At 51.9% G+C, this 18,090-nt stretch overlaps 5 protein-coding genes across 5 annotated transcripts; 2 read left to right on the top strand and 3 right to left on the bottom strand.

Moving 5' to 3' along the window:
• The first annotated feature begins 75 nt into the window (after positions 1–75).
• Positions 76–3,046, top strand: REX3 (RNA exonuclease 3). The gene is made up of 3 exons (XM_018276563.2): positions 76–414; positions 594–2,879; positions 2,937–3,046. The coding sequence occupies exon 2, from the start codon at positions 714–716 to the stop codon at positions 2,787–2,789; it is 2,076 nt and encodes a 691-aa protein (XP_018127724.1). The 5' UTR covers positions 76–414; positions 594–713; the 3' UTR covers positions 2,790–2,879; positions 2,937–3,046.
• Positions 3,047–3,868: 822 nt separating this feature from the next.
• On the bottom strand, positions 3,869–6,719 carry GPA1 (guanine nucleotide-binding protein subunit alpha). The gene is made up of 5 exons (XM_018276562.2): positions 6,238–6,719; positions 5,747–5,979; positions 5,339–5,681; positions 4,674–5,230; positions 3,869–4,620 (listed from the first exon to the last, which is right to left on the bottom strand). The coding sequence occupies exons 2-5, from the start codon at positions 5,862–5,864 to the stop codon at positions 4,577–4,579; spliced, it is 1,062 nt and encodes a 353-aa protein (XP_018127725.1). The 5' UTR covers positions 5,865–5,979; positions 6,238–6,719; the 3' UTR covers positions 3,869–4,576.
• A 3,578-nt stretch (positions 6,720–10,297) lies between these two features.
• On the bottom strand, positions 10,298–11,410 carry VE01_07125 (uncharacterized protein). Its single transcript, XM_018276561.2, has 2 exons — positions 11,267–11,410; positions 10,298–11,169 (listed from the first exon to the last, which is right to left on the bottom strand). The coding sequence occupies exons 1-2, from the start codon at positions 11,359–11,361 to the stop codon at positions 10,839–10,841; spliced, it is 426 nt and encodes a 141-aa protein (XP_018127726.1). The 5' UTR covers positions 11,362–11,410; the 3' UTR covers positions 10,298–10,838.
• A 1,106-nt stretch (positions 11,411–12,516) lies between these two features.
• Positions 12,517–15,019, bottom strand: VE01_07124 (uncharacterized protein; the record flags this gene model as incomplete). Its single annotated transcript, XM_018276560.1, has 4 exons — positions 12,517–12,948; positions 13,005–13,751; positions 13,806–13,988; positions 14,339–15,019. The coding sequence occupies 4 exons, from the start codon at positions 15,017–15,019 to the stop codon at positions 12,517–12,519; spliced, it is 2,043 nt and encodes a 680-aa protein (XP_018127727.1).
• A 1,105-nt stretch (positions 15,020–16,124) lies between these two features.
• On the top strand, positions 16,125–18,006 carry ERG12_2 (Mevalonate kinase). Its single transcript, XM_018276559.2, has 2 exons — positions 16,125–16,552; positions 16,606–18,006. Exons 1-2 carry the CDS (start codon positions 16,238–16,240, stop codon positions 17,887–17,889), a joined length of 1,599 nt encoding a protein of 532 aa, XP_018127728.2. The 5' UTR covers positions 16,125–16,237; the 3' UTR covers positions 17,890–18,006.
• Positions 18,007–18,090: the final 84 nt, after the last annotated feature.

Here is an 18,090-nt window from a genome sequence, read left to right as displayed (position 1 = left end):
GTTAAGGTCAGAAGAGAGTTGTTTAAATTCTGATATAACAATGCGCGTCTATATATAAAAGTAAATAAGATATAATAATGAATCAATGTTATAATAGCCCTGTTGTAGTTAGACTGCGTCGCTGAGATCAGATCTGTACGAGGGAGTACCTTGGTATGTACTGTAAATCAACGACACTCGCTAAACGCGATATGGCCAGCGACGACGACTTGCCACCGACAACTACGCCGGCCTCAGATGGATAGAGGCATCAATCGGGCTCAACAGTCTACAGGCATTGTAGTGTGACTAGCGAGTGAGGATGGATCTTTGATGGCTTAGCTCACTGTAACACTATCGACTACATCTTCTCAACATCCGAGGCTCAAAAGGGATCCATAATCTGCACTTGGAGGCCCCGTATATAAATTCTCAGTAAGTCTGTCAAGGTGATAAGAAAGCTGAAATTGAAGCTTTGCCTGCTTCATATCACTGGCTTAGCATCTCACTGGCTCAGCATCACACACTCACTTCCCTATTTATTCTCCATCCTGGCCTTCACCCAAGTCACGTGCAGCGACATGAATTACGCAGATTTCTGACCAGCACAACAGTTCTCAGATAGCCCGAGCCTACAAGCCAGATCATACCGTTTAAAGGCATATATATAAAGAGTCAACCTCAGCCTTGTTCCGCATCCTACACCTCAAACCTAGCCTTTTCCATCCGCGACCATGTTCACCTCAAAGGGCCTCTTCTCCAAGATAGACTGCCCCTACAGCGATCGCTGCCTGTTGCCAAAATGCCTCTTCGCACATCACAAGCCACCAGCTATGAAGCCAGCCGAATCTTCACCAGCTGTGCCATCCCCAGAGCTACCATCGGAGAAGCAGGCCATCGCAGTGGCTGCTGAAGATGGGCAGCGAAAACGAAGGAAGATAGGCCATGGAGATATCGCGGAAGTCAAGGCGGCTGCGAAGGAGTCAAGCTCTACATCCTCAGAAAAGCGGCCAATATCCCCGCCACCTCCTCGCCGCACCAGCAGTCTCGCTCCCGGAAAAAAACCAGAAGAAATGTCCAAGACAGAACCAAAGAAGGCGGCAGCTCCAGCAAAACAAGCCCCAAAAGCCGCTCCATCAGTCCCAAAACCAGCAAAATCAGAGACCCTCAACCCGCGGCTCCTAAAGCACTCCCCAGCAACCCACGAGCTCCGAACCAAACTCGTCAACCTCCTCCACGACCAACTCGTCCGTCTCAACACCGAGCTTGCCAAAGAATCTCCCCCGAACAAATCCCTCCTCCTCACCGCCCAGGAACTCATCACCATGGCCCTCGACATCGAAGAACAAGCCGCCAAAGACAAACCAGCCATCCACTCCAGCGTCGTCAAGAATACCATAGTGCGGTACAAAAAAATGCCCCTCGCCGACTGGAAATCCGCGCGCCAAACCACCATCGATGCCGAAGCCGCCAAATCCGCCCCCGCTACCTCAACCAGCAAACCCCCACCCACCGCCGCAGCTCCAAAACCCCTAACCACCGGCCTACCCCAACACCTCGAGCTCTCCCTCCTCCCCAAACTCCTCACCCCGCTCACCTCCCTCTCCGCACACGGATACGTCAGTTCCATACCCTCCGCTGACTCCATCGCCACGGCACAGTCCGGGCTCGCAGCCGCCCAGGGCTGGGAAGTCTGCGATAGATGCAAGTCCCGTTTCCAAGTCTTCCCCGGGCGGCGCGAATCCGACGGGCTCCTCACCTCAGGGGGTACATGCACGTATCACTGGGGAAAACCCTTCTTCCCCTCCCGCTCAGCGACAGATATCAAAGGCTCAAAGCGCGAGAAGCGGTACCGGTGCTGTGGACAAGCTCTTGGTGATTCCGCCGGGTGCACGAAAGCGACTACCCACGTCTTTAAAGTGACTGAAGTCAAGCGCCTCGCTGCGCTGTTTAATTTCATCAGCACACCCGAGAATGATCAGGCGGATGACGATGAACCGGTCTGCATCGATGGCGAAATGGGATATACAGTCCACGGCCTCGAACTCATCCGTCTCACCGCCACATCCTGGCCGAGCGGCACCCCACTCCTCGATATCCTTGTGCGCCCCCTGGGCGAGGTGTTGGATCTCAACACGCGCTGGTCCGGCGTCTCAGCCGCACAACTCACTAACGCGCCCTCCCTCCCCAACCCCCTTGATATTTCCTCCCCCAGCGACGCCGAGAAACTCAAAGGCGCGAAAAGACTCCATGTCGTTGAGTCACCTGAGGCGGCGAGGGAGTTGCTGCTGCGGTTTTTGACGCCGAGGACGCCGGTTATTGGGCATGGGTTGGAGAATGATTTGAATGCTGTTAGGCTCATCCACCCAACTGTCATCGATACGGCACTGTTATTTCCCCACCAAGCGGGGCTACCATACCGACATGCGTTGCGTACCCTCGTCTCCCTACATTTGGGGAGGACTATCCAAGCTGGTGGTGGGATTGTAGCTGCCCCAGCTACATCAGCTGCTGGGTCTACATCCACATCCGCCCCCGCCGAGGAGGGCGTCGTAGCACCAGGCCACGACAGCAAAGAAGACGCCAACGCCGCCGGTGATCTCGTCCGCTGGTCCATCGGCCGCGAATGGGCGAAGATGCAAGGCGTAGGCTGGACGCTTGTGGATGGAAAACTAGTCCCGCCTGAGCGGATTAGTGAGGCGTTTTTGGAGGATCAGTTTGTGAAGGTTGGGGAGAAGGGGGGAAGGGTTACGGGGAAGAGGAGGAGGGGGGAGGAGGATGTGGAGGAGGAGGCGGAGGTTGTTGGATGAGTGGGGATGGCGATGGCATCTTCATGGCGAAATGCGGGGGTGCTGAAGCGGAGGATTGGAGTCGAACGGCCCTGAGGTATGGATGGTGCAGTGCGTCGCTGGATATTATCATAGATCCCCCCTATGCATGGGGCTTATTCTCAATAGGCAATAATCTATCACTGTCTCTACAAAAAACTGCCAACAAAAAAGACCCCCCTCATCCATTAACGAAGCTACACTTCCCATCCGACTCTTTCTGGACCGTTTGAACCGCTCCAATGGGACCAGATGCTGCAATAGGAGGTACAGCATCACGGCTTCAAGCTAGGCATTTGTACCTCCTAGATCCATATCCAAACATCTCCCTCCCTCTCTCTCTCCCCCTCGATTTGTTTCGGTAATCATTATCCTCCAACAAGCTCGCGCTCCATTATACTCATTGTTTACCATCTGTTACGACTGTTAATACAACCTCTGCCCCTCCCACCCCCCCAGATGCCTGTTCCAGACCCATTGTCCTCCTTGCTTGAACGGCAAGGTAAAAAATGCGCCACAAATCACGGCCGCATATGAGCTTGGGCGTCTGGGATCTGTGGAGGAGGATTATCCAAATAGAAAAAATAAAAATCAGAGCTGTACGTACGTTCAACGGAATGGGAGAGCAGCAAGGGAACCCACCCATTCATCGAGAAGTAGACCCTCCATCTGGCCTTTGTGAACTACTGAACTACCTTGTCGTGAATAAGACCTGACGGCTACGATGGGAGTTAATACCAGTACACTACGGCATGGGATTCCTACACACTTTCACAGGACCATGCATATCCGTCTGGAAGGAAGCCATCGCAAGTCATCACATCACATCACATCCCACCAGCACAAGCACACACACACAAACATGTACAAAAATCCTATATCATTCTCCCCAGATCACACCGCCACAAGGTCCAAGAGAAAGAAGATCCAGCGCACAATGCCTCTCCCATCTCCCAAACCTATAACAGTCCTCCCCCCCACCCAACCATCATCACATAAACGCATCGTGAAAACACTTCCCTCCCCCCTTCCCTTCCCTCCTCTCCCGCCCCTCCGCCTTCCTCTTTTTCAGTTGGCTCTCTCAAATCCCCATTATGTAAAAATACTAACAAAGAAAAAAAAACACGGTTGATCCTCCCCCTGCCAAAATCCCTGGCCAAATAAATCAAAGGGGAAAGAATCTCAGTCATGCGCCGGTCGAGATCGTAAGATGACACACAAAGCACTTATAAAGGAAACAAGAAAAATGGAAAAAGGATGGTAAACAGACACATTAAAATGGGTTGTGTGGTGGGCGAAAAAATCATTTCATACAACAAGGGGCGACGACCCGGTCTTGAGGGATGAATAATTGTAGATCAACGTGAAATGATTGCACCCAATGCAACTTGTCTTCCAGTCCGCCCTTTTGAAAGGTATTCTTTTATAAATCAACCGGTCCGGGAGTGAGTTCGGTCAATCGCGTCGTAATGAAAGGTTTGTGAGAATGTATTTTCGTGTGGCATTGTCGAAAGGGTGGATAGATTTCGCAAGGCAGACATGGAAGACAAATATGCAATTGGTGTGAAAATTTCAGGTGGATTTATTCGCTCGTAAGGGGACGCATGATTGGTATAGTAGCCAAATACAAAGAGACCCAAATTGTCGCGTCAGGCGCTGTGTGGGTTGGACACCAAGAAACAAGCTCAGAACGCAGTAACGCCGTGTGTGTGTGGATTCGATGTGTGCTTTGATAAAAACGAGATTGGGTATCCGGATGGTTCGTGCGTCTAGATCAGGCCACAGAGGCGAAGGTTCTCCTGGATAATGATGTCTGGGATTGTTAGTAAGTGAACGTCGAAAGACAGAAATTGGGTGAGAGCTTACCATTTACAGCCGCCATGACGAAGCGGATCTGCGTTGTGTCGGTTGCGCAAGTGAAATGGGTATAAATTTGTTTTGCCTCGTGCTGGTTCAGGCTGACGAATCTGTTCAAGATGTAGTCACAGGCAGCTGAGTAGTCGTCTCCACCCTCGTAGTCGGGGAAGTAGTTCTTCATCGGCGACACGGTGAGCTTCTCCTTGAAGCGATCGATCTTGTTCAGGAACAGGATTATCGATGTCTTTGTGAACCACCTGGAGTTGCAGATGGAGTCGAACAGGGTGAGCGCCTCCTGCATGCGGTTCACGGTCTCGTCTTCGAAGAGAAGTTGATCGTACTCAGAGATGGCGACCAGGAAGAGAATGGTGGTGACATTCTCGAAGCAATGGATCCACTTCTTACGCTCAGAACGTTGTCCACCGACATCGAACATCCTGTATGTGAGCTCGCCGATGATGAAGGTGGTCTCCGTAATACCGGTGGTCTTAACACGAGACCTCAGGACATCCTGGTCATTGGGCATGTAGTCGTGCTGCGCGATGCGGGAGATATTGTCGAAGTAGCTGGAAAACAAAGTCAGTATTGCGATTGGATAGGCGTCAAATGACTGGTCGTTTGTAGTCCCAAAAGGTTGTTCATGTCGGGCGCCATAATTGTTCAGGGGAACTTACTATCTTGCGGAATCGTTCAATTGGTACTCCCTGGAGCGCTTGAAGCAGTCCTGGACGCCAACATCCTTCCAAAGCGCCTCGATGGCGTTGCCAACCTCCGGGGGCAGGTTGTCACCCTCGATCTGCTGTGGCTGCATGAAGATAGTCTGGACGTGGTATTCGGCGCGCTGGTCGTCGAGTGGCAGCTCGAGGGACTCCATCGCCTCCAGGATGACGCGCATCGACTGGACTGTGTTGCTGAAGATGATCTCCTTGAACGACTCGCGCTCGTCGCGTGAGTAGCCACCCTCGTGGATGAGCTTCATCTGCTTGAGGATGGTGGACTTTCCGGATTCACCGGCACCTGGAGAGGGGTTAGACGTTGTTTGTGGTGGGACTCCAAGATCGGAGTCGGTGGATGTGACTGACCTAGCAGAAGCATCTTGATCTCGTTGCGCTGCATCATCTTGTCTCTCTTCAATTGGTTCTCAATCTCCTCGTTCCGGGCCTTGCCCTCCTTCTCTTCTGTGCTCATACCGCAACCCATCGTGGCTGATGTCCCTTGCGGTGATCACTGTGTTGGTGTTGATGATTGAAGGGAGCAATGTTTGTCGTGGGATGTGACTGTGGAAGTCGGGGGCGAAAGGAGGTCGTGGTGGTGGCTGTTGATGAGATGAGGTGTTAGTAAGGCGCGACCAAAAGTCTTTGTGGTATTATTATGAACGCGATGAATATATCGCCAAACTCATCCACACCGTGAAGAAGCGCTGGTTGACAGGAAGTGTACAACGAAAGAACAAAAAGGTGGATGTCCGAAGGAAGCTCCTTGTCGCTGGGCAAGCGAAATCAAACAGGCCCAGATAGGTAATAGCGACCCGCACTACCCGAGACTAAGGACGCTGAAGGGGAAATTGACGTACCACGGAAAGAGAGATTTTATTGTTTGTCGTCGTTGTCCACAACAGCGATGGCGGGTTTTTGATTGAAGGTCAAGATTGAAGTGGCCGTGGCTGAGGGAGAAAGAAGAACTGTATAGTTTGTGAATGTGTAAGCCAACAGCTGAGTGAGCAAAAGTTGGGATTGAATTGTGAAAGGAGGGAGAGAGAGTTCGTGATGGGTGGTAGTGGTGGGTAGTGGTGGTAGTAAAGGTGTAAAGGGGAGTTTGAGTGGTGGTGTGAGTGGTTGTGGATTGGTGGATTGATGGATTGGTGGATTGGTGGACCGGACGATGGGGTATGGATGTGGTGGAAGGGTGGAAATGTGGAAGGGTGGAGGGTGAAAGGGTGGGAAAGGGTCAGAGTGGTTTAGGGTGGTTAGGGTGGTGTTAGGGTGCGATGGGGGTGGCAGTTTAGTGGTTTTAGTGATATGTCGGTGGTTGGTGGTGGACGGTGGTGGTCGGTGGTGGTCGGTGGGTAAGAAAACGAATAGGTTGTTGGAGAAAGGGCGCTAAGGGTTTTTAGTTGATGTTCGTTGATTGCCGATAGGACAGGGGCGCATGCAGTTAAAGCACGAAAGGCAAATTTAGTTTAGTGGCCGGGGGATAAAAGACTGGGATGTTGGTGGTGGTGTACTTGCTGTTATATGGTGTGTTACATACAAATGAGAAGTCACTAAATAGGGTGTTGGGGGGGGGCGTATTCGGGGGTGTGATTTGTGATGGGGAACAATGGCGATCTCCTGAGGGTGAAGGGGACGGAGAGACGGCGCTTCCGTAAGCCATTGTATAGGTAGTTTCGTATGTACTCTGTATATTTCCACTGCTGCACAGGACAATACCAGCTCATAGGATTAGACGATCATAGGATCATAAGGATCATAAAGGATCAAAGGTACTATGCACTACCGAACAGGCAAAGCAAGCAAGGTACGGTACTTGTGTGTTTGATGCAACGGTGCGGTGTGATAACGCTTTTAGACGCCCTGAAGCCAGACTACTGTACTAACAAGAGAGAATCATGCACGGTAGTGTTATTCTAGGTTTTATTGTTTCTGTTTCTTGTTCCTGGTTCATTGTTGGCTATGCTAACGGTTGTGGGCGTGTGTGTGTTTCTGTTCCTGGTTCATTGTTCTCTATGCTATATGGGTTGTGGGTGAGTTTCTGACGTGGAATTTGCAAGGGAGTGAGTTAGGAGTGAGGGAGGGGTGTGAGGAGTGTGACGAGCGAGTAGATGAAGTTTCGTGATGCCCGTTCATAGAGAAGGGAGTATAGAAGTTTCGTGATGCCCGCTCATATAGAAGGGAGTATAGATAGATACAGGCAGTTACTCTTGATACAGAAGGGAGAATAGATAGATAGATACGTATACAGTAACAAAACCAAAACTGACTTCGGATTCCGTCCTATGCGAGTAAGTCGCTCACTCATCCTCTCCATCGGAATAATGGTTCCCTCTCCTTGACCGGAGGCAGACTACACATACATACCATACCATACTACTACGCCGAGAACGGACATACAGAGGATGGAGGATGCGAAAGGCTTCAGCTGAGCTCCAGCTCGTCAATTACGATATACCACTTCCTGTAGTGTACGTACATCTCACATCTGTTTGTCGTCCCTCTCACAAACCAAACTGTCAGGTACAAAACATACCCACCCATCTCCCATCACATCACATGAAACCCCCCTCCTCCACTATCTCAAAACCCCAAACTCTAAACCTCAAACCACCTCACCATACATACATGACAATAACGAATGCACCATTAATGCCCTCAAAAAAAAAGGGGGGGGGGGTGGGGGGTGTAAAACCAAACCTGATCCAAACCCAAACCACCGTCTCCATCAGCCCTCCCTCCATCTAAGAAATTCTAAAATAAAAGTGTCTGAGAGTTCTTTCGCCGCCCCCCCCCCAAAAAAACAAGGGCCGATCCAGAAAAGGCTACACCCTCCCCCCTCCTAGCCAGCCAGCCAAGCCCAGCCCCAATCTTGAAACACTGTTGTCTTACAGCATTCGCCTCGTATTTTCGGTCATCACCACATACATCACCACACACCGAGGTACAGTACAGTACATGACTCTTGCACGACATGGCGTTTCCGCAGATGTCAGATGCTGGCAGATGCTGGCAGATGCTGGCAGAACGGTAGTTGAGGAGTAAGGAGAGGGAGGGTAGGACAACTGACTCCCGTTCGTTTGATAGATGGGTACTGTATACGACATGGTTTACAAAGCCGAGCGAGTACTTCAAACACAGACAACCCCCGTACTTACTTTCCTATATTGACGTGCATCACCCACCCACCACCACCGCCCACCGCACGCACCTCCCACCACCGCCGCCACGCCCAGCGCCCAGCGGCGCCCAGCGATCTCCAGCCGGGATCAGAAAAAGGGGTGAAGTGGGGCACGCAACAATTCATGGGGGGTAGCACCAGTTGTAGTAGGAGTATACCATACCATCGTATGTTCAATGCAAAAACCCCCCGAAAAAATTGTTCTCGAAGCCCGCGATGGGCACAGTCCCCTACACCATATCTTATATTTCCGTGCGCAACTATATAAGATTAGTAGTTCGCCATAGCTTTATGAACGAGTGGATGGGATGAGAGGAGGAGGACCTGCGATCCTACCTACCCCAGCGAACTGACTGGACTCCGAGACTCCGGACGTGACATTCGTGACACTTGGGGGATTTGAGTATCATACCATATCCTAGCCTGTGGCACGTCTTGTACGCTGCTGAAGAGAAAGGAAAGTTGCCCCCGCCCCATACAAGGCCGACATTCTGGCCGCCGCGGGCCCTGACCTTTCCACCCCTCCCCTCCTCACATACCATAACGGCCTATCTGTTCCCCCGAGGAGACCCCTGAGAGGGCCGATGTCTGACCCTGTCCTGTCCTGTTCCTATCCCCTCCCATCATCAATGTATCTCCCTACTCTACTCCTTGCATCATCCAGCTCCGAGATGTGTAGATCAAGCTTATATTGCTCTGCGCGCCACACCGATCGGCAGTGGGTGGAGGCGGATATATCGATTTCCCATCGATATCCGGGGTCCTCTTTGTTCCTTCTTTGTCTCTGAGGGATTCCCTCCTCTGCTCTGCCTTCCTGAAATGGGATTCGAAGCCGTGGAATGTCTGAGGTTTGGGGACGGTGGTATCGGAGGTGGGGGGGACGTCACAATAAAATACGTTTGATCCACTGTGGGATTTTCTGGAATACTACTCCTCACCACACTGATGCCCCGCTCAATCATTGCAGGCAGCGGCGTCTATTGCCAAAAACATGGTATTGATATTAGCTGTCAAACTATTGAGAATCTCTCCAAACCCCTCCATAGTAACCATGTAGTCTGACCCCTATCCCCCCCTCGCGGCCGAGCCCGCTAGTCGGAGAATTATTGGCCGAAAGAAACATCAAATCGCCACAGACCTTCCCTCTTCTTGGCCCCCATCCCCTTGAACTGCTGAGATGCACATCACTCGGACATAGACGTAGGCGGCTGCCATTCCATATTTATCGCCGCTAGTCTCCAAGCTATTGGATTTTGGGGAGCCCGCTTTGGAGGGTCTGAGCCAAACTAGGGAGGAACGGACGGACGGGAGATGATGGTGCCATTTGCCATGTGGGAAATCGTGGAGGTGAAGTAGGCAGGTAATTTCATGGGCGGACCTGATTTCAGGGCGGACACGGGTCGTGGCTTTGCTGGGGAGAGCTATTGGGTGGGAAGGGGAGGTTGGGGAAGAGCCGCATGTTTTGTGTGTGCTCGCTCGTTATTTTTGAGGGTGGAGATGGGGGTTGGGCTTGGCTGGTTTGCTGGTGTTGTCTCTTCTGGACGACATCTTACCATCCAGTGGCAAGTGAAAGAACGCTGTAGGAAACATGCTCGTTGAGAGTATATTGTTTCTTCATTCTGTTTTGTTTCTCTACGCCCCCATATCCCATCACAAGACCCCGTCACTTCGTCCGTGGGTCAGTTTGCTACTGTTCCTCTAGACAACATCTTACAATATACTAAGTAGTGGAAGAGAGTAGTTGGAAATATGCTCATTGACAGTGTATTTTCCCTTCCTTCTCTGTTGTTTCCCAATACATATACCCTCAATATCCCACCGCAAGATCTCGTACACTTCGTCCTTGGCCAATGTGCTGCTTAACTTCTAGACGACATCTTGCAATTGACTGAGCAGTGGAAGAGAGAAGCTGCAAATATGCTCATTGGCAGGATATTGTTCCACATTCTCTTTTGTTTCCCAATCTATGCTCCAATATCCCACCGTAAGACCCGGTACACCTCGTTCTTGGCCAGTTTGCTACTGCTCTTCTGGACGACATCTCACAGTTCAGTGACAAGGGATATAACTGTAGGAAACATGCTCGTTGAGAGTATATTGTTCCTTCATTCTGTTTTGTTTCCCAATATCTATGCCCCAACCCATAAGTATACACATACACTACACACCCTCCAAAAAATCGTACAACCACCACCACCTTTTCCTTCTCCCTCCCTTTCCCCCAACACTTTTATCCACTCCACCCCTCCCCTCTTCCTTCAATATCCCTTCCCCTCCCCTCCTCTAATGACTCAAAGTACTCCTATTCTTACTCTTCCTCCTCTGCAGCGTCGCCCTCCCCTTCCTCGTCCTCACCCTCGACAAAAACCCATGCCTCCTCTTCCTCACAAAATGCGACGGACTAAACGTATTCCTCGGCCCGCAACGCACTTGAATACCCGCTAGAGAGGGGTGCGTGCTGATTTTCGGAAGGAGGTCGAGGATCTCGCTGCTGGACGCGCTGGTGGTGGTTGTGGTGGTGTCGATGGCGGCGGAGGAGGAGACGGAGGTAGGCGCGCGGGCGAGGGCGCGGGGTTGCAGGGAGGGGCGGAGGGGGGTGAGGATGCTGAAGGTTCTGTTGCGGGGGGTTAGTATTATTGAATAGCATAGAGCATCGGTGGTTGCTGGTGCGGCTCAAGGTGAAAGGGAAGGGAGGGAGGGTGTAGACGGACCTCGAAGCTTGAGGAGCCACGGATTTAACAGCCTTCGCCTGCATAACCGGCTTCAAAGCCGCAGTAACGCCTCGTGAACAGCGTAGGGACAGCATGGTGTCAAGTGACGTGTTGTTGCGCAGACGCAGCGAGACGTTTGGCTTGATACTGGTGTTTGAAGGTTGGAACGTGATGTTCTCGTCGGCAGCCAAATTCCAATCCGCGCTAGCGGAGTAGGTTCCGCTTGCCAAATAATTTCTTGAGCCAAAATGTCCCCGAGCTCTCCAATCCGCAACCCTCGATTTTTTTTCTTGCGATAAGGGCAGGTCGAGCAACTACTTTATTTTCAAAGAGTCAATTCTTGCGCTGGGTACAGACGAAGTAAATATACACATCTACAATCGCACACAGACATAACCACAACCCTCAACTCCGAACTCCAAACACCAATACCAAGATACCTACCGGCGCAACCACCACAACCACCACCACAGCCAAAAAATGTCCACCACCTCCTTCCCCCCCCACCACTCCAAGCCCTCCCACCCCATCCCCCCCTCCCTCGCCCTCACCCACCTAACCACCTACCTCACCGCCGCCACCACCACCCCCTCCCTCCTCCCCAACGCGACCCTCCAACCCACCGGTCCCATCGCCCCTTCCGACGCAGCCTCCAACCTCACCATGCAGCACTTACGCCGCGTCGAAGCCGGTTTACGCGGGGAGTGGTTAGCGCCCGTGCTTGATCTCGAAGAATCCGGTGCCGCTGCCGCTGCCGTTGTCAATGGCGAGGAGAAGGGGGACGCGGAGATGGGGACGGATGGGTGGCAGGATCTGGATGAGTATCAGAGGGAGCAGAGTGTTGAGGTTGGGGAGCTGGGAGGGGAGACGGTGGTGGCGAGTGAGGAGGGAGTAAAGGAGGCGGTGGAGGTGAAGGCGAGTGAGGCGGCGGGGGGGAAACAGGACAAGGAGGCGAGGAAGAGGGATAAGAAGGAGAAGGAGAAGGCGCTGAAGAGGGAGAAGGCGGAGAAGGCGAGGAAGGGGGCTAGTGCGTGAGTGTGTTTGCGGCTTCATGGGTTGGATATTACGACATTTGCGGGGGTGGTCACCAAGGGAGAATGAATGGGAGCGGCGTGAAGGACAACATTTTTTTTAATTCTCGCTTCAAAGAAGGCGGCGCTCCTTCCTTCCTCGCGCCCCTCCTCCTCCTTCTCTATCTGCGCGGTGCGTGCGCGCGCTGTGTTTGCACAGCTTTTACAACCCTACGACCCTTACAACTCGTCGCGTCCGCTCGCCTTCACCGCACCATCATTCTTCTCATCCACCACGCTCTCCCCGCTCCTATCGCCATGCCACCCCAGCGCGCCCAGCCTCTCGCTCAGGATCGGGTGGCTGAAGTGGTACGTGGCGTACATCCAGTCGGCGTCCATGGTGCTCAGGTTCTGGATCTGGAGCTTGATGAGGGACTTTGCGAGCTCGGTGCTGTAGCCGAGCTTCTGCGCGAACTCGTCGGCTTGGAACTCGTAGCGCCGCGAGAGGATGTTCATTAGTAGCTTGATCACGGTGTCCATGGGCGCGAGCGCGTCGGAGAAGAGGATGAAGCCGATGATGATGGGCATTGAGGTGTGGAAGCCGAAGGAGCGGTAGAGGGATTTGTTGTTGATGAAGACGGAGAAGAGGGAGAAGATGTAGAAGAAGTGGACCTGGGAATTACTTGTTAATATGTTTCCACTTGAAGTAATTTGTCTGGCATGCATACCTGTGAGATCGCGAATAGACGTGTCGTGTGACCAAGGCTCCAGTGGCCGAGCTCGTGTGCGAGAACGGCCACGACCTCCTCGGTTTCACTCTTCTCGATGAGGGTGTCGTAGATGACGATGTGCTTCTTCCATGGCAGACCGAAGAAGTAGGCGTTGCTGTGGGCGCTTCTCTTGCTTCCATCGATAACGTAGAGCTCCTTGAGAGGGAAGTTGAGGCGCTGTGCCAAGCCTTCGACGCCGGTCTTGAGTGCTCCTGGGTCCAAAGGCGAGAGCTTGTTGAAGAGTGGCAGGATGGTGATTGGGTAGACGGTGATCATGAAAACCTGGAGTGCGGCTCCGAATAGCCAGAGGTAGTAGAAGAACTGGTTGCCAGTCTTCTGGACGATCTTGAGGAAACCGGCAAGGATAGGTGGGGCAAGGATGAACGCCAGCATCTGAGATTTCAAGATATCGGTAACGAAGACCTTAGGCGTCTGCTTGTTGAAGCCAAATTTCTCCTCCAAGACAAATGTGCTGTAGATCGAAGTAGGTAGCGAAAGAACTTGTTGGATGATGATAAATGTAAGGACGAAGACGATCGAGTGAGAGATCTCGCCGGAGAAGCGGGTCGGTGCGAATCGAAGGAGCCATGATCCAGTCAAGGTCCAGAGTTTCGGGAGAATATCGTAGTAGATGAAAGCAGTGTTTTGGATTTGGCCGTAGAGAGAAGAGACGAAGCTGAACTGCGCCTTTGCGCGTCCGTATGCCTTCGGGTATGGTTAGCATGGTGATAAATTGCAAGTGGGGTGGAGCGGGCGAACCTGGGATTTATCAAAGACCTCCTGGGAGACCTCGTTGGAGAGAACCTTGGGTGGTCTAGTGTTCTTCAAGACCTGGTATTGACGGAGGGAGAGGTAGCTTTCGAAAAGGTACTGTGCAAGGGAGAAGCCCACTATAAGCTTCTTCCATGGGAACAGTGGCCTATCCAAGAAATGTGCCAGGCGCTACAATTTATCAGCATGGCCCATCAAAGTCAGTTGAGTGGGCGGCAGAAGATACCTGTAGAATATCCATCTTGACGGTGTCGTGATGATGGAAGGAAGGGTGCTTTCACGATGGGGCACCTTTTCTTGTATCAAGCTTAACCCAGGCGCGTCGGCGGGACGGCAACATGTCCTCTACGGCTAAGTGGCGCGCCAAAAGGCGTTTACCGAGCGCGCCTTGCTTGCCCGGTCTTGGGTGGAGTCTTGTACCTGAAATCCAAAAATACATTTATTTAAGCTTGCTATCTATTGGGGAATCATTGAAGTAAAAAAAACTATTCCAGTGTCCATCAGTTTCCTCCTAGGCATACCAACTGTACAACAGGTTCCTTCCACTGGGGATTATATCGTAATGTGCTCCTAGACATTTTCCATAACTTCGTCTGTAGGTCGTAGGCTGGCTTTCTCTGGCTCCAAGGCCAGTCGACAAATATCCTGTCGCCACCGCCGGACTTCTTTTCCTCCACCGGATCCCTCATCACTACAACGAGAGTCTTCAACCCTTCAAATGGAATGAGCTGTTGTAGTATCTCCCTTATGTGGTCAACCTCTGACCACTCGTAAATGTCAATAGCCAGAGTCTGGATCTTGGCCCTCTCGATCTCGGACAAGGATGCAGCAAGTAACGACAGGGTCCCCGCCATACCTGCCATCTTGCACTGAACGGTCGATGGGCTTACGAACTGATAGTCATTGCTGAAGTAGATGGTATCTCGTTCTGGCAAGAGATACAGTTGGTTCTGTGCTTCCCCATCTTTAGAGAAGGACAGACTGTCTGAGAGAGCCTTCAAAGCCCTAAACGCCTCGTATCTTGATTCTTGATTAATGCGAAGAACGATAGAAGGGCGCGATTTAGGGATAATCGCATCGTTGATAACGCGGAGTTCCACGATGGAATTGCGCTCGAAAAGGGCAGTTTGCCATATCTTGACCCTGAGTTCTGCCGGGAGGAGGGGGAAAAGCGTGAATTGCGGAGGGGCGTCGGCGGGCATGGCGGGTGGCGGTGGTGATGGGGACGGCTCAAGTGAGACGGATCTTTGTTGGCTTGTCAAACGGGCTTCAGGGGTAAGACTATCATCGGATGGGATAACTCGTTATGTCGTCCTCGCTGATGCGTCTCTAGATTAAAAAATGATGCAGGAAGACAAATATGCAAAATATGTGTAACAATGAACAGTTCATTTTTCACTGTCGTGCATCCGACATGACTGACACAGCCCACAAGTTTACGCGTCGTACCTGAGGCGGTGCCGGAGCGGCTTTGTTGGTTGACTCTGATTGATTATCCAAGAGTGGGACGGAATGTACAGTACAGTACATACATACTTCGGAGTCTACGGAATCAGCGGAGTCCACGGAGTTAGTTAGAGGAGTAGATCGTAAAGTTAAGTATTGCCACTAAAGTTTCATCCTATTGTAGGGCGCCCATCATTGTAATACTTGGATATTTAACGCCAGATACACCGGATACACCAGATACAGCCAGAAACACCAGAGAGAGGAACCTCACGATGCTTTAAAGCGTAAAGCTGCAACCACATATTGGTTTCTTTGAATATCCCTTCTGGTGCTGAAGACTCTGGAATGAGTTTTTGGTTTGGTGGCGGTAGATTTTCCTTTGTCCCTTTGTGTCCCTTTGTCCCTTTGTCCCTCCTAGGTTCATGACTTACTTACCCCACGAAATAACCACAATTGGAGTATTGGCGCACGATACTTTTTGGTGGCGGGATGTACAGTAATTGGGGTATTTTGGAGATTTGAGACCGCATCGTCGGCACCTTGCCACTGAATCCCAGCCATTCCTCAGCCTATCCCAGCCCATCCCAGCCCTTTCCGTCCAATCTACCACACAACGGTCACATCGGTCACATTGTTCTAGGGGACGGGTCCTATTTAATCCGCTAATCCCTTAGGGGCACAAGTACGACGCGCTACCAATGCCAGGCACTGAGGCTTGGGATGCGCTGGGGCCAATTGACGAGTCCCCAATTAGAACCACTAGAGAACCCCCAGATGACCGGATATTCCACCCGCCGTGATTCGAGCCTGCCTTAACCAAATGTAGATGACCACACCCAAAGATTCATCCCATCCCATCACACATCCCCATCTGCCATTTCCCCAGTTTACTCCCACCCCCAAAATTCCCCCACCACCACCACCTCTACCACCACAACGACGACCTCCTTTCACGCCATGCAGGTTGTGAGATGATGAACAGCGACTCTACCAGATATTTGGAGACCAGACCCCGCAGAAACTCCTCCAGATCAAGCTCAATTAGTCACATCATCACTACTCCCACCTCCAGCACTCCCTCGCTATCCCCTACCTCCGATATGCCTTCCAACCTCGAGGACTTGGGAGAGGGTGTGAGACGTGTACAGATCAATGGCGATGGGGGGAAGCCCAAGAGTCGCACGGTACATGGCCGCAAGGCTTCCTCTCCCATGATGCCTGCTTTCATGGTTTCTGCACCTGGAAAAGTTATTGTGTTTGGGGAACACGCCGTGGTGCATGGAAAGGTTCGTCTCAACTTACTACTGACAACACACATATTTCTAACACTACGTACCAGGCCGCTATAGCTGCTGCGATCTCTCTCCGTTCATACCTTCTCGTGACATCCCTTTCAAAATCGAGGCGAACAATCTCTCTGCGATTCCCAGACATCAATTTATCACATACCTGGAACATCGATGACCTCCCATGGAGCACATTTTCGCACCCTTCAAAAAAGAAGTACTACTACGACCTGGTGACAGAGCTCGACCCCGAGCTTGTCGCTGCCATGAAGCCACACCTCGCCAATGTCTCGCCAGGGGCACCAGATGAAGTTCGCAAGGTGCACCAAAATTCAGCCTCCGCATTCTTATATATTTTCCTCTCGCTTGGATCGCAATCATTCAACGGCTGCCTATATACACTTCGATCAACCCTACCAATAGGAGCAGGGCTAGGAAGCAGCGCTTCGATATCTGTTTGCCTGTCGTCTGCTCTGCTTCTCCAGATACGCACACTCTCTGGCCCTCACCCCGACCAGCCTACTGCGGAAGCCCTCCTCCAGGTCGAAAGAATAAACAGATGGGCGTTCGTATGCGAGATGTGCATTCACGGCAACCCATCTGGCGTCGACAACACCGTCGCGACGCAAGGAAAAGCCGTCGTCTTCCAGCGCTCCGACTACAGCAAACCACCAGTCGTCACTCCGCTCTGGAACTTCCCAGAGCTACCCCTCCTCTTAGTCGATACCAAGCAGCCTAAGTCTACGAAGGCCGAGGTTGCCAAGGTGGGCGATCTTAAGAAGGTGCATCCCGAAGTCACTGGAGCGATCTTAAACGCGATCGATCAGGTCACCATCAGCGCGGCGAATCTGATTACAAGCGAGCAGTACGATGACGATGAGGAGGCTGGACAGGCGCATCTGGGCAAGATGATGACTATCAACCATGGTTTACTCGTTGCCCTGGGTGTTTCGCACCCCAGACTTGAGAGAGTACGAGAGCTGGTCGATCATGCGGGCATTGGATGGACAAAGCTCACTGGCGCTGGCGGCGGAGGGTGCGCCATCACGCTTCTGAAACCAGATGTATCAAAGGAGAGGCTTCGTCAGCTGGAGCAAGACCTTGATGATGAAGGATACGAGAAGTTCGAAACCACGCTCGGCGGCGACGGCGTTGGAGTTCTGTGGCCCGCGGTTCTGAAGAACGGGACCGACGAGGATGATGAGGGGGGTGTCGAGATCGACCAGGAGAAGTTCTTGAATGCGGTGGGTAATGAAGGCGTTGAGAGGCTGGTGGGTGTGCATGGCAAGGATGGGGAAAGGGAGAGCTGGAAGTTCTGGAGGGTGGATGGGAATTAATTAATGGGAAATGGGGTCTAAAACAATCATCTGGGGGGTGTATTAACAGTCTTACAGATGTAAATAATGATTATAATGCAGCGCGAGCTCATAGCAAACAATAATTACAATTCTTCCACAATATGATCCCCTAAATCATGTGAGGCGCAATCCCTTGCCGTCCAAGCAAGGTATAAATCTGCTCCAGGGAGAACAATGGTA

This window comes from Pseudogymnoascus verrucosus (genome assembly GCF_001662655.1).
Source record: "Pseudogymnoascus verrucosus strain UAMH 10579 unplaced genomic scaffold scaffold_42, whole genome shotgun sequence".
In the NCBI taxonomy this organism is placed as follows: Eukaryota; Fungi; Ascomycota; class Leotiomycetes; order Thelebolales; family Thelebolaceae; genus Pseudogymnoascus; species Pseudogymnoascus verrucosus.
Note: the sequence above shows the minus strand (reverse complement) of the source record. Positions and strands in the feature narration are given on the sequence as shown.

What these genes read in the sequence shown, in the direction of transcription:
- REX3 (XM_018276563.2), top strand. Translation starts at nt 714, where the DNA reads ATGTTCACCTCAAAGGGCCTCTTCTCCAAGATAGACTGCCCCTACAGC.
- GPA1 (XM_018276562.2), bottom strand. Translation starts at nt 5,864, where the DNA reads ATGGGTTGCGGTATGAGCACAGAAGAGAAGGAGGGCAAGGCCCGGAAC. An exon ending in GATCAAGATGCTTCTGCTAG is followed by an intron (nt 5,682 to 5,746) that starts GTCAGTCACATC and finishes ACCCCTCTCCAG; the next exon opens with GTGCCGGTGAATCCGGAAAG. An exon ending in CGTCATGGCGGCTGTAAATG is followed by an intron (nt 4,621 to 4,673) that starts GTAAGCTCTCAC and finishes TAACAATCCCAG; the next exon opens with ACATCATTATCCAGGAGAAC.
- VE01_07125 (XM_018276561.2), bottom strand. Translation starts at nt 11,361, where the DNA reads ATGCTGTCCCTACGCTGTTCACGAGGCGTTACTGCGGCTTTGAAGCCG. An exon ending in GTGGCTCCTCAAGCTTCGAG is followed by an intron (nt 11,170 to 11,266) that starts GTCCGTCTACAC and finishes CCCCCGCAACAG; the next exon opens with AACCTTCAGCATCCTCACCC.
- ERG12_2 (XM_018276559.2), top strand. Translation starts at nt 16,238, where the DNA reads ATGATGAACAGCGACTCTACCAGATATTTGGAGACCAGACCCCGCAGA. An exon ending in ACGCCGTGGTGCATGGAAAG is followed by an intron (nt 16,553 to 16,605) that starts GTTCGTCTCAAC and finishes ACTACGTACCAG; the next exon opens with GCCGCTATAGCTGCTGCGAT.